The sequence below is a fragment of the Chlorocebus sabaeus genome, chromosome 2, assembly GCF_047675955.1.
Source record: "Chlorocebus sabaeus isolate Y175 chromosome 2, mChlSab1.0.hap1, whole genome shotgun sequence".
NCBI lineage: Eukaryota > Metazoa > Chordata > Mammalia > Primates > Cercopithecidae > Chlorocebus > Chlorocebus sabaeus.
In genome coordinates, this window is record NC_132905.1 from 98,754,662 (window position 1) to 98,770,638 (window position 15,977).

Genomic DNA, 15,977 nt, shown 5'->3' on the forward strand with positions numbered 1-15,977 from the left:
CGCCCGGTAGTGAGGGGAGCGGCTGAGGCTCAGTGCGCCTCCGCGGCGCGGATGGGCGAGGAGTGACCGAGGGGCCAGCCGCGGCTCCTGCGCCTGCGCGGCGGGGACGGGCAGCCGGCTGAGAGGCCTGGCGGAGCGCGGTGCTTCGGTGGCGGAGGTCACGGCGGCCTCCATCCTAAAGGGCTGCGGGCGTCCCGGACGACGGCCCCAGGCCCTGCTCACGCTGCTCTCAAGTGAGACCTGGACGAGGCGCGGGTGGGCCCTCGTAGCCCGCGCCGGTGCCCGCGCTCCACACCGCGGCTTCCCGCGCTGGGCTCCCGCCGATGTCCGCGTGGGGTGTTTCGGGGATTTATTTATTTACGTTAACCGCACTGGAAGCGGCCCCAAAATAGGCTGAAACGTGTGGTGCTGAAGCTGCCACCTAAATTCCCGAGAGAGGCGCCGTTTCTCCTCCCTGGCTTCTCGCCGACGCCCTCGCTGCTCGGTTGATGAAAGGACTAAATGGTGACGGACATTTTTAAGGCGACTTAAGAAATGGCAAAAATACATTTAGAGGCGTGAACCTGAACACAGTCTGCGCGCTTTAAGCCCCACGAGAGCCGGGGCCGCCCGCTCCCGTGCGCCCGCACCTCCTTTCTCGGGTCCGGGATTCTCCGGTGCTGGGGACGGAAACCTCCGGCCTTCTTGGTTCATGACCCTTGTAGATGAACTTCCCCTGTTTTCTGCACTGCTTAGACCAGAAGACGGGAAACCATGACTGCCGCACCCTCTGACGGGTTAAATGTACCCTTCCCCGAAACAGGCCCTGCCCGTCACCCATCAAACGCTGTGACTGCGCCCACCTCGTAGGAAGGACGCCGCGATCCTGCTAAAAGCCCCTCGGCCTCTGCCTGCCCGAGGGCACCCTTCGCCTCCCTGCTTCCGAGGGCGGACTCCATTCCTCTGGAGTTGGTGTTTCCGGGTGGGCCAGCCTCCAACCACCTTTGAATAAACCCCCCCTTACATTAGATTCTGACCCTGTGTGATTTTAGGTTGGGATCTGGGCACCTGCAGATGGGCCCGACGCCAGCCTCCTGTGATCCGAGCCACTTCTCTGGCACTCGGAGCGCTGGCACCCGCGGAGCGGCCTTGGCTCACCCGACCGCCTGGGAACTGATCGGGGTCTCTGGCAGCCTCCCAGGGCTGAGGTTCAAACTCTGTTCCGCCTACCCAGGTCCACACCTGATGGAGCTGGAGTTGAAGCTTGGTTTTAAGGCAAAGAGTCAGCTGTTTGCAGGTGTGTGGTTACACTGCCCTTCGACGTTAAGGTTTTTTCGTCTTGCTAAAGTTTGCAACCTTTTTTCTCCTTCAGATTTGGAGAAGGGGAAAGCAGTTTCTCTTTGAAAAGAAGAAACGAATCGTGGCTTAAGCAAAATTTGTAATCTTTAAAACTGGCCAGGCTCTGGAGCTGAGTTAAGTGACGTGTCTAAACTTTCTTCTTGAGTAACCAGATTTTCCCTTACAGGCTTTTGTCACTTAAGAGAACTCATGTTATAGACAATCGTCCATCCAAAACCAAGTCTTTCTCCTTCAGGAAGGACCCATCTTTGGGAACGCCAGCTGGATTCCTGTGCAGTGCTTATGGCGCCACCTCTTGTCATGTTTAGAAAAATGGTCTCACATAACTTGAGAAAAAACAAAATTTCAGTGACCAAAGCCGGATACCCTTGGAATACCAAGCTCATTTACTTGTTTGCTCAATTGGAAAACGCTGGCTCTAGGATCACACAGAATCTTTGGGAGAGTTATTTTTTATGGTATTTGGAAGCATCCAAAAGAAGTTCTAATAAAGGTATTTCTTTATGAGAGAAAAACATTATCTAAAATAATTTCTGAATTTAAAAAGACTACTGAAATTTCTCCCCCTCCTCCCTCAACTCCTTCTCTTTATCCTTTGTTGTCTGAATTCACTACCTAGCCCAGACCCACCTTTCTTCCTCCTCCTCCTCCTCCTCCTGTTCTGAGGCCATTTCTCAAACAGCCAGTGTCTGATAGGGGACAACTACGTGCCCCAGTTCATCAGTTATGGTCAAAGGTAGAACTTAAAAGTATAATCAAGGAATTTCTTGATGCTCACCAGGACCCTACTGGTTTTTCCAGAGAATTTAAATACCTGAGTGTGTGACCCTGGCTCTACTTTGGGAAAAATAATTTTTTTTTTTTTTTTTTTTGAGACTGAGTCTCGCTCTGTTGCCCAGGCTAGAGTGCAATGGTGCAATCTCGACTTACCGCAACCTCTGCCTCCCAGGTTCAAGCGACTCCTCTGCCTCAGCCTCCCAAGCAGCTGGGACCACAGGCACGCACCACCATGCCCGGCTAATTTTTGTATTTTTAGTAGAGACGGGGTTTCACATATTGGCCAGGCTGGTCTCGAACTCCCGACCTTGTGATCCACCTGCCTCAGCCTCTGAAAGTGCTGGGATTACAGGCGTGAGCCACTGCGCCGGGCCATAAAAATTATTTTAAATAGTGAACACAAGTTCTCATTGCTGACATAACCTCTTGCTGATACAGCAGCCGCACTGTCTGTAATAAATTCCACCTTGTTACAAGGTTCTATTCCTTGGAGTCAAAAAAAATTCAAAGGGTAGGTATCACTAATACTCCTGTAATGGCAAGTAAATCTCAGCCTATAACTTTTCAACTAGGTCCTTTACAAGGAACTCACATTTTCCTTCTGGTTCTATCAGCTACCATCCATCTTATAAAAAGAGACTTCTTAGAATTATAATACCCACATTTTTTTCTCCCGAAGGGGGATAACATATTTAGAATTAGATGAGAAAGCTGAGTTACTAGACATAAAAAATGTTTCAAAATCTAACCCATTTGCAATCCATATTGCCCTAGAAGACACTGAATTATTGAATAATGAAGAATTACAAAACCTACTAAAGGCAGTACTTGATCAAATATGGTCAGAGTCTTCCACTGATACTGGAAGAATCCTCTTGGCTACCCTGATCAAAGTATTTTACTGTAGTGGACTTTTGTAGCACATTCTTTAGTAGTTCTGTGGATGAAAGTATTGATTTCTCTTTACCTTTACTTGAGAAGGCAGACGATACACACAGACAGCTATACCCAGGGCCACACTGAGAGCCCAACTGACGCAAAAACTGTTCTTTTAGATACTGACTTGTTCCTTTTTTTTTTTTTTTTTTTTTTTTTGATGGAGTTTTGCTCTTGTTGCCCAGGCTGGAGTGCAATGGCGCCACCTCGGCTCACTGCAACCTCTGCCTCCTGGGTTCAAGGGATTCTCCCGCTTCAGCCTCCTGAGTAGCTGGGATTACAGGCATGCGCCACCACACCTGGCTAATTTTGTATTTTTAGTGGAGACAGAGTTTCTCCATGTTGGTCAGGCTGGTCTTGAACTCCTAACCCCAAGTGATCCGCCCATCTCGGCCTCTCAACATGTTGGAATTACAGGCCTGAGGCACTGGGCCTGGTCTTTTGAATTGTTCTTAAAAAAAAAAATGTATTACAATACATGGGCAGTTTACTCCTCTGCTCAGAAGATAAGCAAACTTTTACAGAAGATGGGATACATTCATTACAACAGCCCTAAGGGGACATAAAATTTCTAAAAAACTTCAGTTTTATAAAAAAGTACTTGGGCCACTTATTATCTAAAGAAGAACTTTCTATTAATCTACATAGACTGAAAGGAATTTTAGCTTTCCACCACCAACATCCAGTAAACAAAAGGGTTTGGGGGACTGGCAGGATATTATAGAAATTAGATTCCAAACTTTTCTTTAAAGCTCAGTCCTTATATGCGCTCTTAAAAAGTCCTGGACATGCCAGGACTTTAGAGTCAGCAGAAGAAAATCCACCAACATTCGAAATGATCAAATGTGACCTTGCTAATGCTCCGCCTTTGGGACGTATAAATTATAACCTTCCATTATTATTTGTATAATACATGAAAGTGGTGGAGATGCTTTAGGGGTTCCTAAAACACCATGTAAAAATGTTTATTTAGAAACAGAATGCTTGTTCCCCAGTGCTGCAAAGAAACAGCACTCGAACATAAATTTAATCCTCTCAGCAAGGCCATTTTTACTTTCTGCAGAAAGGGTGCTCATCGCAGATGGAGCAATGGCGAAAGCACACCTGAACAAAGGAGGGAAGCAACTTTTATCCGTGACGTAGTTTGTCCCTGCTACTGTGTTCTGTCTCCATTGGCTGGAGCCAGACCTCACAATCGAAACTAAAACCTGATTGGCTAACAGTTTAAAACTTTTCTCAATAGGTAAAAGTAATGGAAAGACAAAAGAAAGAGGAAGTTGCTTATGCCAAATAGGGAAGGGGCATAGGCTGCGAGCTGGAGCGTGCCCACGAGCAGGTCCAGCACAGATACCTTGGTTGAGGTTCTGGGACATAGAATGTACTACATGTCTGTGAGCATGTTTAACAGCCACATAGGACAGGGCTTAAAAAGAGTTATTAGCACAAAGCCAGGAGGCTTGAAGGAAGTTAGTTTTTAAAAGAAATGTCCGGGCGCGGTGGCTCACGCCTGTAATCCCAGCACTTTGGGAGGCCGAGGCGGGCGGATCACGAGGTCAGGAGATCGAGACCATGGTGAAACCCTGTCTCTACTAAAAATACAAAAAATTAGCTGGGCGTGGTGGCGGGCGCCTGTAGTCCCAGCTACTCAGGAGGCTGAGGCAGGAGAATGGCGTGAACCCAGGAGGCGGAGCTTGCAGTGAGCCGAGATTGCGCCACTGCACTCCAGCCTGGGTGACAGAGCGAGACTCTGTCCCCCCCTCCCCCAAAAAAAAAAAAAAAAAAAAAAAAAAAAAAAAAGAAACTATTATTTTTAACACGATTTATTCTTTAACAAGAAGGGAAAATTCGAAGAGGAACTTTTCACTTTCTGCAAACACAAAGATCGAAATAGACAGTCATTGCCACAGTTGCCTAAAATATAATCCAAGAAAACCATTATAAGGACATCTCCCTTTACCTGAGGCCCTTGTGAGGTATGATCATTAGATTCCATGCTGTTGCCACCCTCAAAAACATACAAATATGTTCTGGTAATGATTTATGTGTTTTTCTCACTGGGCAGAGGCATTTCCATGCAGAAGAGCAGTGGCCTCAGCAGTGAGTAAAATTGCTGTAGAAAAACGTATTGCAATCCGGGGAATTCCTCTGGAACTTGTAGCAACAGAGGAACTCACTTCACCGGGTGGATGATTCAATCGGTATGTAAACTTTGGCCCATCCTCCAGTATTTCCATTGTGCTTACCACGCCCAATCATCTGGGTTAGTGAAATGCAGCAATGGAATAATCAAAACTCAATTAGCAAAATTAACCAAGCCTTTTTAAATTCCTTGGTCAGAAGTTCTTCTGCTGGTTCTGCTTAATCTGAGGTCGACACCTTTAGGTAAACACCAGCTATCTCTGTTTGAAATTAGGCAGACCCATGAAATTATCTCCAAGGAATTGTACATCTATGATATTAAAGGGAGACATATTCAGCTATTGCAGTGCCCTTACAAAATAATTAACAAAAAATTATAATTGACAAAAATAATCTTTTCACAGTGAGCTCCCGGGAAACAAAAATTTGAAGGACCACAGACTTCAACCAGGAGATTTTATCTATTGGAAATGACATTTTTTAAAAAGTGTCTGCAACCAGCTATGGACCTTATCAGGTACTTCTGACCAGCCTTCACCGTAACATTAGAAGATGACTCTTGAATTCACATCTCCCATCTAAAGAAATCTGAGCCTCGGCTGGGCACGGTGGCTCACTTCTGTAATCCCACCACTTTGGGACGCCAAGGCGGGTGGATCACCTGAGGTCGGGAGTTCAAGACCAGCCTGGCCAACATGGTGGAACCCCATCTCTACTACAAATATAAAAATTAGCCAGGCGTGGTGGTGCGTGCCTGTAATCCTAGCTACTCGGGTGGCTGAGGCAGGAGAATTGCTTGAACCCGGGAAGCAGAGGTTGCAGTGAGCCGAGATTGCGCCACTGCACTCCAGCCTAGTGACAGAGTGAGACCCCGTCTCAAAAAAAAAGAAAGCTGTGCCTTCTAAATGGATTGTTGTACTGGAAGGTGATACCCTGGGACAGCTAGGACAGTGTTCTTTGGGTTGTGCCCGGTCACAAGGTCAAATATGTCATACCGTTCCACACTCACCAATCTTCCTCATCTACAGTCTTGTCAGATTCATTCTGTATTCCACTGGTATCATCATTTAGCTTCCGTCTTTCTTCCATAACTGGGTATCGAAGGTGTTACTTGACATGTGAAGGCCCTCACCAGTTATACACAAAAGGCCTTAAGTTATAGCCAGATGGGTGTCTCATTATTAAATGACAAACTTACCTGAGAAAATCTGTATTATAAAACCATGTGGCTTTAGACATACTCACTGCAGCTCGAGGGTAACCTGTGCTATCATAAAACTGAAAGCTGTGTCTATATCCCAGATAAACCAAATTACATCACTAAATTCATGGCTGATAAGAAACCCACATAAACCAACATTTCAGAGCCAAAACCTCCTCTAACCAACTGGCTAAATAGCTGGTTGGGATCTTGGCAAACTTAGTGACAAAAAATGTTAACTTATTCTAGAAATTGCAATCATTTTTTATGTTTGTCCTGTTTGCTTGGGCTCAGCATAAAGGGATAAAGTGGCTGCAAAGGGTCCTTAGTGACAGCAAACTGTCTCTGACCCACGTCTTCCAGTTCAAAGACTTTACATCTTCATTCGGATCTTCTATTGTATCAAAGATGTTTAAAAATCCATTTGCAGGCCGGGCGTGGTGGCTCATGCTTGTAATCCCAACAGTGCGAGGCCAAGGCAGATGGATCACTTGAGGTCAGGAGACCAGCATGGCCAACATGGTGAAACCCTGTCTCTACTAAAAATCCAAAAATTAGCTGGATATGGTGGTGCACACCTGTAGTCTCAGCTACTCGGGAGGCCAAGGCAGGAAAATCTCTTGAACCCAGGAGGCAGAGGTTGCAGTGAGCTGAGATCGCACCACTGCACTCCAGCCTGGGCGACAGAGTGAGACTACGTCTCAAACAAACAAACAAAAAAAAAATCAATTTGCGGAAACAGAATAAAAAATCTAGTTTAGAACTATGCCCCTGAAGCAACCTTTTTTTTTCCATCCTAACAATACAACCACACAAAGCTAATTTAACGGTATTTGAAGGACATTAAACATGTAAGGACATGTAAACATTAACCAAAACTCAGTGAATACCACCACATTTTAAACAGTGCCATCCACAATGGCATTTTAAAATATAGCTAAGTTTTGGGACAATTTAACAATGCAGAAATTCAAAAAATACGTGGTATAACCCAAGTTCCTGTTGTAACCGCATAGAAGTCAAGATTTAGAAAGAGGAAATGGGGGGCATTGTGTAATTTAACATGTCTGGAATCCAAAGATACATATTCAATTGTCAAAGAGCTTCAAGCTCAGAGGAATGACCCAACGACACATTGTACAGGAAGTACAACCATAATGATTCTTTAGAGAAACAGGATGATTACTTACAGCAGTCTGGAATTAAAAGTGCATGTCTTTCCATGAAGAAAGATGGTTAGAGAATTAAAATGATAAAATCACAATGGTACCAACTTAGGAGAAATGACAGCTGAGCCCCAGAGCCATGGAAAGGACTGTCCACAGGCACAGACAGCCACGGTGGGCTGGGGCCAGAGAGGGGAATTCCAGGGCCCCCACCCAATTGTGCATATTGGAGTCACCTGCTGGGGATTTCCACCAGAGTTTTAATTTGGTGGTTAAGTGTCTGTGCAGTTGGATTTTTGCTTTTTTGGTCATTATGAGTACATTCCTTAGTAGATGAAAGAGTTACTTCCAGAGAGGCTGCATAGAAAGAGTGAAACTTCTGGCAGCACATTAAACCACCAGGTGCTTAACACTGGGGAGAACAAGGAGAGCACCTGAAGGTCCTAGACTTTGGACTCACTTTGGAAGGGGCTAGACAGTATGGAGCCTGGGTCTGTGGGAGCCCTTGGACAGGCAGCAGTCAGCAGAGTCTGGGGTGAGGCATCGAGGGAGGGAGAGAGGGCTGTGAGCCCATGTCCCATGACAGGACTAAGCAATGATGCGGAACCTGCACTCCTGGTATGTGGGAGGACTCCTGTAGGGCTGCACACGGTTGGCAGCTTCATGGCTTCAGAGCTGGTCTGTGCCACGCAGGGTCTCTTGTGCTCAGGAATTTGTCCCTGACCAAGGCACAGGCAGTTCCGGTTGCCCATCCCTTGCAAGCAGTTACGATTCTCAAAGCACTTCCTGTGCCAGCCTCTCTGCATCCTCCCAGGGCCAGGCTTTAGTGATCCCTCCACCTGTACTTTTGACAAGACAAAACACAGCTTGTTCCAGGTCAGGCAGCCAGTAAGAAGGAGAGCTGGACGAGGACTGGGGGCTCACCCTTGGAGTCTGTGCTTCTTCCCCATGTCTCAGGAGCTCCCCTCAGTTCCCTGGAACAAGTTTGGAATGTCAAAAAGACCTGAAAACTGGAAGGAAGATGTCAGAAAAACCACAAAATGGATTGAGGGCATCTGACAGTTTGTCTTGCTAGAGGCACATCGGAGGGGGTGATCCAGGCCCTTGCTGCAATCACCGAGATGGATCTCGAGCAGGGGCACGTGTGTCCTAGGACCCTGGCTCAGGGCATATTGCCCACTGCATGGTGATATACCAACCCACCGAAACAGAGGGAGTTGCCGCAGAGAAAGTCTAAGACGCATGGGGCAGCCAAGCGAGGAGATGGGAGGAAACCTCAAACCCGCCTACTGAGGGGCTTGGGGATGGTGTTTTTCAGGGATCTGGGCAGGTGATGGGTTCTGAAGCATGGGGATCACTGATTGGTGAGTATGAGGGGTGAAATCACGGGATGGGGGATGAAGAAAGCACATTCCTGAGCTGAGTTGGTTCCTTGGTGGGGGCCTTCAGACCGGTTGGCGTCGGCTGTTTTGCTGGAATTCAGGGTGTGGAAAACCCTTCAAGCAATTCTTCGCTTACAAGGTTCAGAGATTCCACCTCCAGGAACAACAGGGGAGTAGGTGGTCCGTGTGCTGGGTGACTCTTGTTAAGTTAGGAGCTGCAGTGAGGTGGCTGATGGTGCCTGCCACACCCTGGTCAATGCCCAGCTCCAATTCTGCCCAAAGCCTGACTTGGAATTCTCAGTAACACTGTGAGGAGGGTTTCATGCAGGGCTGGTATCTGATCTCAGCTGGACGTGCTCCGGGTCAGGCCCTCTGGTTGCCTGGTCACCTGGGGTCACCCTCCCCCATCCCTCCTCCCTGAGAGGGTATCACCACACTGCACACACCCCTGTAGACCATTCCTTGATGTCGACAAATTTTTTTTTTTTTTTTTTTTTGGAGATGGAATCTAGCTTTGTTGTCCAGGCTGGAGTGCAGTGGCGCAGTCTCAGCTCACCACAACCTCTGCCTCCTGGGTTCAAGCGATTCTCCTGCCTCAGCCTCCCGAGTAGCTGGGATTACAGGCATGCGCCGCTGTGCCCAGCTAATTTTTGTGTTTTTAGTGGAGATGGGGTTTCACCATGTTGGCCAGGGTGGTCTCGATCTCCTGACCTCGTGATCTGCTCACCTTGGCCTCCCAAAGTGCTGGGATTACAGGCGTGAGCCACTGCGCCCAGTCAATGTCAACAATTTGATCTCCATCTCCTAGCTTTGCCTAGTGGTTCTCAATCTACAGCATGCATTGGTATCCCTGGAGGACCCACAAAGCCCAGATGGCTGGGCCCACCTGGAGCGCCGCTGACTAGCTGGTCTGGGGCCAGGCTGAGAATGCGTCTCTGACAGGCTCCTAGATAAGGCTTGTTCTGCTGCCCAGGCCAGCCTTGGGGAACTGAGGCTCGAGGCCAGCGGGTCTCCACCCTGGCTACACAGCAGCCTCCCCAAGGAACACTGAACACCAGCCACCGCAGCCCTTCTCTGGCAGGGAAGGGGCATTTAAAGCCCCAGGCACAGGCTGGGTGGAGGTCACCTGAGCTGGGAAGTGGGCAGTGATGGAGCATCTGGCCATTTCTAGCTCCTCCCACCTGCCCAGGTAAAGGCTCCCAGGCATGTGCAGTAAAAGGTTATCATGCATTTAGAAGTTTGTTTTTTGTTTGTTTGCTTTTTTTTTTTTTTTTTTTTAAGCTAGGATCTTTCTCTGTCACCCAGGCTGGAGTGCAGTGGTGCAATCACAGCTCACTGCAACCCCCAACTCCCAGGCCTAAGCCGTCCTCCTAACTCAGCCTCCCGAGTAGCTGGAACTACAGGTACATACCACCACACTACTAATTTTTTTTAACGTTTAGTAGAGATGAAGTCTCAATGTTTGCAGCTGGGTCACCAGGTGTGCCGTGTGACTCTTGTTAAGTCAGCAGCTGCTAACTTAACAGCCTCAGGTTCCAGGCTGACCTCGAACTGCTAAGCTCAACCAATCCTCCCACCTTAGCCTCCCAAAGTGCTAGGATTACAGGCGTGAACCACCGTGTCTGGCCACATTTAGAATTTTAAAGTAGGGGACCTAAAGCAGATGCTGACCACATGTGCCCATTTGCAGGTCTGCAGTGGCCCTGGCAGTGTGGCCAGTTGTGTGGCTTGCCCAGACAAACTGAGGGGTTTCCCAGGACAAGGGCCTTCCTGTGCTAACACCGAGACGTTCACCAACTGCAGCCGTGGCCAGCAGCCTGCTTGTGTCCAGAGCTCTCAGGCAGGGTCTGTGTGGAGCTTGGTGCTGAATTCTGCTCTGGGGCTATGAGTTGTTTCTACACTTCCCCTAAAGCGGTACTGGCTCCCTCCCCTCTGAGTACCCCAGTGCAAGGCAGAGGGGGCTCTGTAGACAGCCAGAGGGCAGGTATAGACACAGTTGGAGGAGAGGTGTAGACAGCTTGGGCGGGGAGATGTAGACAGCTGGAGGGAAGGAGTAGATGGCTGAAGGGAAGGTGTAGACACAGCTGGAGGGGAAGTGTAGGCAGTCAGAGGGGAGGTGTAGATGGCTGGAGGGGAGGTGTAGACAGCTAGAGGGGAGGTGTAGATGGCTGGAGGGGAGGTGTAGACAGCTAGAGGGGAGGTGTAGATGGCTGGAGGGAAGGTGCAGACAGCTGGAAGGACGGAAGGTATAGGCACAGCTGGAGGGGAAGTGTAGATACAGCCAGAGGGGAGGTGTAGACATAGTTGGAAGGGAGGTATAGACAGCTGGAGGGGAGGTATAGACACAACCGGAGGGGAGGTATAGACATAGCTGTAGGGGAGATGTAGACATAGCCAGAGCGGAGGTGTAGATAGCTGGAGAGGAGGTATAGACGGCTGGAAAGGAGGTGTAGATGGCTGGAGGAGGAGGCGTAGACGGCTGGAGGGGAGGCGTAGACCGCTGGAGGGGAGGCGTAGACCGCTGGAGGGGAGGCGTAGACGGCTGGAGGGGAGGCGTAGACGGCTGGAGGGGAGGCGTAGACCGCTGGAGGGGAGGTGTAGACGGCTGGAGGGGAGGTGTAGACCGCTGGAGGGGAGGTGTAGACCGCTGGAGGGGAGGTGTAGACGGCTGGAGGGGAGGTGTAGACGGCTGGAGGGGAGGTGTAGACCGCTGGAGGGGAGGTGTAGACGGCTGGAGGGGAGGTGTAGACCGCTGGAGGGGAGGTGTAGACGGCTGGAGGGGAGGTGTAGACCGCTGGAGGGGAGGTGTAGACGGCTGGAGGGGAGGTGTAGACCGCTGGAGGGGAGGTGTAGACGGCTGGAGGGGAGGTGTAGACGGCTGGAGGGGAGGTGTAGACCGCTGGAGGGGAGGTGTAGACGGCTGGAGGGGAGGTGTAGACGGCTGGAGGGGAGGTGTAGACCGCTGGAAGGGAGGTGTAGACAGACACTCACTTTCCTGCTTTGCTTCTGCCCTGGCCAGGCTCTACCACAGGTGCCTCCTTGGTGGGGCCACCACACCATTTCTGGAAATGCACCTAGGATTTGGGACAGGGGCTCAGGGTGGGGCTCTGTACAGACCAGCAGGTGAGGAAGGAAAAGGGAAAACAGAACCTGCCCACGGTCTGAAGCCAGCCTGTGTGGCCAAGGTCAGCAGGCAGGACAGGGCCCCCGTGCGCCTGGCCACCTTGCCAGTCGGGGGAACACAGCAGACACAGTGGCCAGTTTCTATGGACAGCCTGTGTTGAAGTTTTATTTTTTTTCTATACACATGATTGATTAACAATTTAATGAATGGGATGTCATTTTATACCCTGACTAGTTTAAATGTAAATAAATTGGCACCACCTTTAACCAGACTGCTGTCCTGACTTGCACAGGAGACGCGCTCCTCACCTCAGCAGCCTCAAGCCCTCCCTTCTCACGTCTCCATGCCAGGACTGTGCAGGTCAGAGCAGGGCTGTCCCCCCTGATGAGCCCCTAGAAGCACCCGGCTGGCCATGGCTGTCATTTTGAGGGCAGAAAATAACTGGATTTCTGGTTAATTGGTGACATCCTCAAGAGCTGTTGCAAGCCATGTCTCAGCCGCGTGACGGGGCAGACGTGGAGGGCCCGACGGCCTTGTCTTCACCAAGTGCTCCTAACTCTCAGCAAACTTAGGGTTCATGACCGTCGTGGTGGCACTCTTGAAAAGGGGATTATCCTGGTGGGAAATGCAAGCAGGCTTGTGAGTGTGGGAGGTTTTCAGAGCAGAATCTTTATCCCTGAAGACACTCCCCGCATGGAAGCCGTCGCTTTGAGGAAGAGCTGGAGGTGGGGCAGCCCTCCCAGGGTCCCAGCACCGGCAGCCAAGCTCACCCACAGCAGCGGACACCCAGAGGACAAGCTGCCCGGGGAGGCCGGGGTGCAGCCATGCGTGGGCGTCCGTGGCCTCCCGCAGCAGGAGGTCGCAGAGTGTGGGACGTACACGCCCCTCTGCATGGGACCCCCGAGGATGGCCGCTTACGTTGTTCCACTGGGACTTGAGCTTCTCCTTCTCAAAACGCCTGTACTCCCGGAGGTCGCTCAGGTGGGTCAGGGCCTTCCAGATGACCAGCAGGAGGACGCCGATCAGCACGATGCCCGCCACAGTGCCCCCAACGATGGCGGCGATGTTGGGGCCCGCCACGCACTCTAGGAAGAAGCAGTGCACCGAGCATCAGTCCAGCCCCATCTCACTGGGCCGTGTGTGCCCACAGGTCCGAGGCCACCGCACAACACAGCACTTAGAGAGACGGAGGTTCCCAGGGCCCTGGCTCACCGTCCATCACCACAGCCAGGGGTCAGTGAGAACCTGGCCAAGCCCCTGCCGGATTCAAGGCCAGGCCCCATGGTTCCAAATGAAATCTAAGGGCCATTGCCACCACCCCTGCTCACAGAGAAGAAGGCAGGGCCAGGGTACTGGGCAGCCAGGGCAGAGCGCTAATACTGGGAGGTAGGAGACGGTGCAAGGGACCCCGCTGTTCTACATCAGAGTTCAGAATAAGGCTCAGGGTCCCTGCTGGCGTTCGCTCCCCCTACTGCAAAGGTGATTTATGGTCGTCAAGGACAGGCCCAGATCTGAGCTCAGCAGGTGAGGCCGCTACCAGGATAAGCAGTGTAAGGTCCTGGTTCCCAAAGCAGCTGTGCTCGCCTCCTGAGCATGGGGGCTGTGGCCATAGTGGACCAGGCCCACAGCTGCTGACCCTGGGACAGACAGGCAGTCTCTGGCCTGGCCTGGCACCCTCACTCCCCGTGCCCCTTCCTGCCATCCTGACCCGCACCCTCACTCCCCGGGCCCCCTCCTGCCGTCCCGACCCGCACCCTCACTCCCCGCGCCCCCTCCTGCCATCCTGTCTTTCCTGGGGGGGGGGCCTGCCTTCCTTCACCTGTCCTCAAAGGTGAAGTGACTTGACCGGGATTGCACAAACCAGACGTGACCCAGGTCTGTCCCTCAAAGTGGCCTGCAGGGGTTCCTGCCCTGGCAGATGGGGGTCTGCAGCCCCAGGCCCACGTGTGGGTTGTGAGCTCCAGGCATGTCACCTACAGGCTCAGAGCACCCCACTGCCTGCCTTGGGTCCCCTCCTGGGGAGGGAGGAGCTCCCAGGTCTCCGTCCTGCACGAGTCCTGGCTGGCTGCTGGCCATGCCTGATGGAGTCCGCCAGCGGCCCCCCAGTCCCAGCCCCTCTGCCTCTCGGGAGCCTGTGGAACATGAGACCTGAAAAGACAGGGTCAGTGCCGCCAGGGTCACTGTGGGGCTGGGCCTGGTTCCGACTGGCGCCCAATGAGTGACAAGCAGAGAGTGTTGGGGGATGGCAGTGCCTGGTGCCCCTGGGCCCCTCCAGGGCTGAGAGCCGAGCACCAGGATCTCCCAGTCCCCTCAGGGGAGCCTCACTCAGCAGCCTGGCCTCAGGCCACCCGTAGGGACCTGCAACTCCAAGCCTTGCCCCATGAGGCATCCAGTGGGAGATGACCTGGCCCGGGCAGTGTGGCATGCCGGTGGGCCTGCCCGGTGTGGAGCAGCGGTGCCCCGGGGAACAGGCCATCTGCTGCCCAGCTTGATGTGGGGTCAGGTGAGGAGGGGATGGAAAAGGGAGGCTGCTTGGGGTGGGGGGGACTGGCCTCTGGCCTCCTTGCAATGCCACCAAGGGCACCCCGCATGGCTCACCCACCCTGCTAGGCCCACACCACTGGAGGTGAGACCCTGCTTCTGCACCACCCTCACCTCTGCAGAGACCCCACATCGGAGCTCTGGAGCCGGTCCCCGCTGCACCCCAGTGGCCTCACCTCGGCTCTCATCCACATAGATGATGTAGCGATCCCACCCGTCCTGCTGCTCCAGCATGTACGTCACCCAGCAGCCCTCTGAGTCCCTCTCCTTGCAGGTCCTGCCCTTCACGGGGTTGTTCGACAGCTGCAGGCGCCGACACGCCGCGCTGCAGTTCTTCCCGAAAGGGCCTTTGTCGAACTTCAGGCACTCAGCACAGGAACTGTGGGGAGCCAGGCGTGAGCGTGGGTGCCAGGGCGTGCGGGGGCTCAGGCATCGGGGGCTTGGGCTTGGGTGTGTGTCCACCAGGTGGGGCAGGTGGGGTTGGGGTGTCCTCAGGCCAAGGAGGGGGCCTGAGTGGGGCAGATGCGGGGTGCAGTGGGTGAACTGGGAGCCTGATCCCAGGGCCCATGGCAGGTGCGCACAGGAAGGAGGGAGGCACAGGGGTGCAGCGGCCGCTGAGGGCTCCTCAGTCCAGATGCACTCGCAGAGAACCCTGCGGTGCAGAGGTGCTCACTGGGGGCCCTGAGTGAGCCCGGCTGCTGGGGAGGTGGCCGGGGAGCAGGGATCCCCGCCCGCCCTGCCTGCTCCACCTGCACTCACATGTGCTCGCCGCAGGGCGAGGAGCAGCCGGGGCACTCCTGGCACAGAGGCGGCTGGTAATTCCTTTCGCACTGACACACGTTGCAGCGGCACCGGCCACGGCCGCTGCACTCGACGCGCCGCGGGTTCAGGCAGCCCTCGGTGGTCCTCTCGCACTGGCACGCTGAGCCTTCGAAGCCCTGGACGCACTGGCACTTCCCGCAGAAGCAACGCCCCCTCCCTGGAAGACGGGGGCGGCACGACTAAGCTCCTGCTTGGCCTGGGGACCGAGACCCGCCCGAAACTCCACTGCCATCGCTCCCTCCGGCCCACCTGCCTCCTCCAGCCTGGGGGATGTGCCTGAGCAAAAGGCACCGGGCCACTAGCCAGGCCTTCCTGCCCCCGTCAGCCACGTGGTCACCTCCTGGCCAGTCTGGGCCTCCCCCTGCCCTGCTGTGAATGGGACCTCGGTAGGGCTGTGATCGTTCCTCCTGTGGACCCTCCCCACAAGGACCCCTTGCCCTCATGGAGACAGAAACTGAAGCAGGGCGGGGTGCAGGGTCGTCCAAGTTCCTGCTGACACCCAGTGGCCGGGCGAGACTTGCGCTGTCTGTCCTCAGGATCCCCCCTTTCTG

General features: G+C 52.8%; 1 protein-coding gene across 3 annotated transcripts in view; it reads right to left on the reverse strand.

Moving 5' to 3' along the window:
- Window positions 1-12,200: 12,200 nt before the first annotated feature.
- ITGB2 (integrin subunit beta 2) overlaps window positions 12,201-15,977 on the reverse strand; it is a 47,920-nt gene continuing 44,143 nt past the window's right edge. For all 3 annotated transcript variants that reach the window (XM_007970209.3, XM_007970233.3, XM_073011139.1), the window contains exons 13-16: window positions 15,364-15,583; window positions 14,781-14,983; window positions 12,982-13,148; window positions 12,201-12,678 (exon numbers count right to left, since the gene is read on the reverse strand). In XM_007970209.3, coding sequence (XP_007968400.2) covers window positions 12,616-12,678; window positions 12,982-13,148; window positions 14,781-14,983; window positions 15,364-15,583 — 653 coding nt within the window. In that variant the 3' untranslated portion in view covers window positions 12,201-12,615. The remainder of the gene's footprint in view (window positions 12,679-12,981; window positions 13,149-14,780; window positions 14,984-15,363; window positions 15,584-15,977) is intronic.